The 5,741-nt window shown below is 57.9% G+C and overlaps 1 protein-coding gene across 1 annotated transcript; it reads right to left on the bottom strand.

Moving 5' to 3' along the window:
* Positions 1 to 1,822: 1,822 nt before the first annotated feature.
* On the bottom strand, positions 1,823 to 3,912 carry LOC123158689 (desmethyl-deoxy-podophyllotoxin synthase-like). Its single transcript, XM_044576587.1, has 2 exons — positions 2,962 to 3,912; positions 1,823 to 2,401 (listed from the first exon to the last, which is right to left on the bottom strand). Exons 1-2 carry the CDS (start codon positions 3,910 to 3,912, stop codon positions 1,823 to 1,825), a joined length of 1,530 nt encoding a protein of 509 aa, XP_044432522.1.
* Positions 3,913 to 5,741: the final 1,829 nt, after the last annotated feature.

The following is a 5,741-nucleotide window of genomic DNA, read 5'->3' as shown; positions in this document are numbered from 1 at the left end:
CCTTCGTGCTCCCTGATCCGTCCGATATGGATGAGCGCTTTGTATTCCAAGAGCTGCCGGGAGGTCGGCAGCCTCGTCGCCGGTCCCTTGTCAACCTCCGGCTCCGGGACCCAAATCAGCTTGTCCGACGGCACCGCGTTTGGGTCGACACACCAAGCGCGAACCTTGAATAGAGACAAGTCCTCCCTGGTGGCTGTCTCCGGCGCGAGGTTGTCCACAAGGCACGCCGTGCCCAGAAGATCCACCGCCATTTCCCTGGTCCAGACATGACATGGAACTCCCTCGATCATGAGATCAACATGCGTGCGCATCATCCTCGACACATCCTGCGCTTGTCGCAGCCACGGACGAACAAAGAGCTTGAACGGCCCGGGGTCGACAGAGCCCGCAGACAGAATCCTATTCCGCCAGATCGCCGAAGAGAAGACCACAAGAAAGTCCTCCGATTGGTACTTGTGCACCGAGAAGCAATGGCGCGGGATGTTCAGCTCCGTCGCGATGGCCTCTGCGGCATCCAGGCACGACACCGGCGGTCGGGGTCCGCCGATGTAAGCCACCACGGCGAGCTTGAACCGGGACTCAAGGTCGTCCACCTCCGGCGTGCGGCGAAGGATGCAGACACCTCCTACAGAAGCTTGCAGTGCCAGGCTGAGCCCCACAGGTGCGGTGTCGGCCGGCACTGGCGAGGGCCTCTCCACCGGAGCGGCCTGCCGAGCGACCGGCGACAGCCTGTTTGCAGGCCCAGCCTGCCGCAGCTGCTGAGAGGAGCGTGCAACCTTGGCCATGGCCTCGCGCCGGAGATCTTCCTCAGAGCGAGGGCTCCGCGGCCTCTTGCACTCCGGCGAGATGTGGCCCTCGAGCCCGCAGCGGATGCACAGAGGCTGAAAAGTGCAGTCTTCCCTCCGATGCCCCTCCCAAAAACACTTGAAACACAGGCCAAATAGGTCCGCCGGTACCACCTGCCTCGCCGGGGAGGAAGAAGGCGAACGCGAACGAGGTCCAGACCTGCCTGCAGCGAACTGCTTCTGCAGCGCCTTGCGCCGGCGTCACATGGCCTTGCGGGAGGGACCAGGACGGCGCCAGGGCACAGCCGGGCCCGCCGCCGGCACCGGCGCAGCGTCGCGAGCGGCTGCAGGAGCCCGGGCCGACGAGCCAGCAGATCCCAGCGACTCCGAAAGCCCCAGGCCCGAGACGATAGGCTGCAGCCTGGGCGAGGCCGAAGAGGGGTTGCCGCCGCCAGATGCCATGGCAGCGCACACCTAAGGGAGAAGGGAAGGGGCAGGGAAGGAGGGGGGACGCCAGGACCGGAGTGGCCGCCGGCGGGGGGAGGTGGCCGCCGGGGCCGGAGTGGCTGCCGGCGGAGGAGGGACGCCGGGACCGGAGTGGCCGCCGGCGGGGGGAGGTGGCCGCCGGGGCCAGAGTGGCCGCCGGCGGAGGGGGGGCGGGTGCAGCTCAGCGGCTCAGAGCGAGATGGAGGCAAGTATCAAAACTTAACTCAGAAGGAGTTCAGAAGGAGTTGTAATGTTAAAAAATTATCAGTACATAAATCAACTTCAGTGTTGAGAAATTGACAGTTTAGAACCAGAAATTGTCATTGTTTGAAAGAACGAGGGCGTTTTTGCAAAATTGCCGGTACACTGCCCGCGCGACCGACATTTTTTCGGGGACGGAGGGAGCACTACTTCAACAGGGAGTTTCCACAAGATGCGAAACTCAACAAGAATCGTACTATGAGTTTTGAGACAAATCTGCATAGCCGCAAGCTAGAAGATCGATCATACAGATTTCCCACACGTTGATCGATCTCCACATGCAATTTTACTTACAGAGGTGGCACGATGACGGTGGCATGCAGCCACAGGTCGGTCTTCCTCCTCGCCGTGATCCCGAACGCCTCCGCCATGTCCAGCTCCTCCGTCCCCCCGGGGAGCTCCCAGTCGAAATGGAAGAGGAGGCTCGCCAGCGCGACCTCCATGACGGCGAGCCCGAACGTGATCCCGGGGCACATCCTCCGCCCCGCGCCGAACGGCACTAGCTGGAAGTCCGTCCCTCTGAAGTCCACCGCCGCCGCGGATTCCTCCTCGAACCTCTCCGGCCGGAACTCCTCGGCGTCCGGCCCCCAGCTCGACGCGTCCCGGCCGATGGCCCATGCGTTGACGAGCACCATGGTGCCCTGGGGCACGTCGTACCCGAGGACGTGATTGGGCTCGCGGCACTCCCGCGGGAGGAGCAGCGGCACTGCCGCGTGCAGCCGGAGCGTCTCCTTGATCACCAGCCGCAGGTACGGCAGCTCCTGCAGGGCCTCCTCCCGGGCGCGGCTCTGCCCGGCGAGTGCGCTGCGCACCTCCGCCTGCGCCCTCCGGAGTGCCGCCGGTTTCCGCACCAGCTCCGCCATGGCCCACTGCAACGTCGACACCATAGTTGCCATGTTTCCGGTACGGTGGGAACGAGGAACGGGAACGGGGGACGAGAGTCGGAGGCTGGAAAAAATAGGGTACAGCGGGGGTATACATCTCTAGAACGATTTATCTAAAGCGGAAACGTGATCCATTCAATTCCGGTACGATGAATCCGGTACGGTACCATGGAACGAGGAACGTGAATCTTTACTAGCTGGCTGCATCGTGGATCCATGAAGACTAAAATAAATCATCTCCTTCCCAATGGAAAATTTATTAGCAGCCTTGGAGTAATTGGAGAGCAGAACGAGGAGTTATTTAGGGGAGTGGAAAAGAACGGGACAGGGAGTAAAACGAGGAGTTTGTGATTGATATGGCTGACCTTTTGCTTACTCGATCGATTCAAGAACCAAGACTGTCGAGTCGCCGAGCCTGAATCGACGAACCGGCCGCGGAAACGCCGAATCCGCATCGAACCTTACCGAATCGACCCCGTTCCCGAATCTGATTCTGGGTCGATGAATCCGGATCAAGGGACGGTCCACCGTTTCCCGTTTCCGGCTACTATGGTCGACGCCGAGGTCTCGCTCCCGGCCCCGAAGAGATCCCTCATCATAGCACGGACGGTCCCGATGTCGAGAGGCGCGCCGCCGCCGCCGCCGCCGCCGCAATCCAGAAGCACATCCAGGATGTCCTCCTCTTCCTCGCAGCCGGCGCCGGCCGCCTTCCTCGCGCGTTTCTCCTCGATGACGCCGCCCACGAGCCGGGACATCTCCCGGACCATCGCCTCCACTTGGCGCGCCGTCCCGCTGAGCGCGCGCGCGAGGCGCGACGACGGGAACAGGTCGGCGAGGCTGAACCCGGCGGCCACCCTGACACCCTCGTAAAGGCACGCCAGGAAGGCTTCGCGGTCCGCGATCCGGTCGCCAACCATGGAGCGCACTACGGCGTCGGCGACATACGTGGCGACGAGGGAGCTGACGTTCACAGCGGCCCCGGACGCCGCCTCCACGGCCACGGACGCAACGAGGGCGGCCGCCTTGGCCTCACGCGTCCCTCGGAACGACCGAACCCGCGGCGCGCCGAGAAGCTCCGTGGCGCAGAGCTTGCGGACACGGCTCCAGTGGTTGCCGTGCGGTGCGAGGGCGACGCCGAGGCCGTCTCCACTGAGCGCAACGATGGTGTTGGTCCTCGGCCGCGTGGCGAAGGCGACGTCGTGGGTCTTCATGATCTCCATCGCCGCGGCCGCCGACGAGGCCACAACAACGGGGAGCTCGCCCATGCGGAGCAGCATGAGCGGGCCGTGCCGGAGGGCGAGGTCGCGCATGGCGCGGTGCGGGAGCGCGCCCACGAGGTGGTGCATGCTGCCGATCACCGGCAGCTGCCATGGCCCCGGAGGCGGGTGCAGCGTCACGCCACCATACTGCTTACTGCGTCGCCTGAGCTTGACGACGAGGAGAAGAGTGAGAAGCAGGATGGCACCGGCCAAAAGCAGGCCATGGTTCCCCGCCATGGCTATGGCTTGGAACAGATCGGTCGTAGTTTATGTAGCTGTTGCTCTCAAGATGGTGAGGTGATGGATGCCGTTTGAGCAGCCTAGCAGATGCTTGCTAGCTCCGTTCCAAAACGGATGCCATGTTTTCGTTATAGCCGTCTAAATCATCATCAGCTAAGACTAGTTCAGTACTGTAGTATGCATCATCAGATCAATCATTGTCTTATTTGTTAGTTTGAGCGAGCACATTGGTATTTCCAGATCAACATCCCAGAAGTAACATTTGATTTAGCAGTATCATGTATCAATTGGTGTCTTATGGTTGTGATCTACTGTCAATGTACCACTCCCTGTTTTTTGACACTCCTACTAGTGTAGTGTCAAAAAAACGTCTTACAATATGATACGGGAGTATGTCATAATTATTAACAGAGCACGTATCAATCAACAGTAGATGCATCAGTTACCTCACGCATTTTCTGCTTTTCATCAGGAGTATTGCAGTGTGCGGCAGATTTGTCGAACAATTCAAGTATCCTGAAGGCTCGATTCTTGGCGTCGATCAAATCTGAAGCGGCCGACATCTCCTTGACAATTAGCTCCACCCATTCAGTGCCGTTTGTCGGATTATTCATCTTCATCACCGGGACATCCGATGCCACTGCGATTAACAATCATTGACGTATGAACAACTTGAGTTAGACAAGATGCACATTGTAAGATTATTAGTACTCGTCTATATCACCTGACATAATCATCAGGCAACATGAGGAAGAAATGTCAGGTTTAATTTTGAGCAATATTCGTTCAGCAGCCATACCTCTAGATGATGCCGCATCAACATTGGTTGGTGCTGAACCCGACGCCAAATAATCCTTGAAGCCTCTCATTGCAGCATCCAAGACATTTCCCGACGCTTCGAAATAGCCTCGAAGAAGCTAAAGAAATCCCCAAATCCATTACATGCCTACAAAGCAATACAGTATGAACCTGGGTTTTCAAGTCTCCCACTGTGACATGAACCAATGTTATATTAGGATTCAAGAAAACCATGGCCTAGATGTTGTCCACCAGACAACTTTCATATACATGCTAATGTTTCTTAATTCAACCTTTTTCCCATGAATGATTATTTCAGACATCATCTCTAAAAACTCAAAGTAGAGGGCAATCTGTTGAGGCGAAAGCGTGTAGTCACTACCGGAATAAACCCCTATGACGAGGGCCTGAGGCCGTCGGTATACCCCAATACCCCTATGCCGAGGGCCTGATGCCGTCGGCATAGGCCCGTCGGCATAGGCCCGTCGTCTTCGATCTCGACGGCATAGGCTTGTCAAACCGTCGTCATAAATATGTCCTCGGCATAGACATATATACCGACGGCTTCTGTACAACCGTTGGCACAAAAAATGGCGAGGCGGCAACTGACGGCGCCGTCACCAAGTGGATCCATCAAAGAGACGACACGTGGCACGTATATGCCGACGGCGACCGTCGGCATATAAGTGCCACATGTCGTCTGGTCGGATCTTCTGCAGGGTCGTCGGCATATACGTGCCACCTGGCGTCAGCTGGGAGCTTCTCCAGGGGTATATCCCGACGGCCAGGCCGTCAACACATATGTGCCACATGGCGTCTGCTGGGAGCTCCTGGAAGGGGTGTGTGCTGACGGCCAGGCCGTTGGCATAGATTTTGTTAATGTTCTTTTCTGTATGCTTAATGTGCTTTTTTGTTATTAATGTACTTTTTTGTATGCTTATGTATTTGTTATCCTTACTAGTTGTTTATTCTGTTCTCAATGCAGGTTGGCTAATCATGGGCAAGGCCGGTTGCGGCAGGTTTTCTAA

This window comes from Triticum aestivum, chromosome 7B (genome assembly GCF_018294505.1).
Source record: "Triticum aestivum cultivar Chinese Spring chromosome 7B, IWGSC CS RefSeq v2.1, whole genome shotgun sequence".
Classification (NCBI taxonomy): Eukaryota; Viridiplantae; Streptophyta; class Magnoliopsida; order Poales; family Poaceae; genus Triticum; species Triticum aestivum.
The sequence above is the reverse complement of the archived record's forward strand: the minus strand, read 5'-3'. Positions and strand labels throughout refer to the sequence as shown.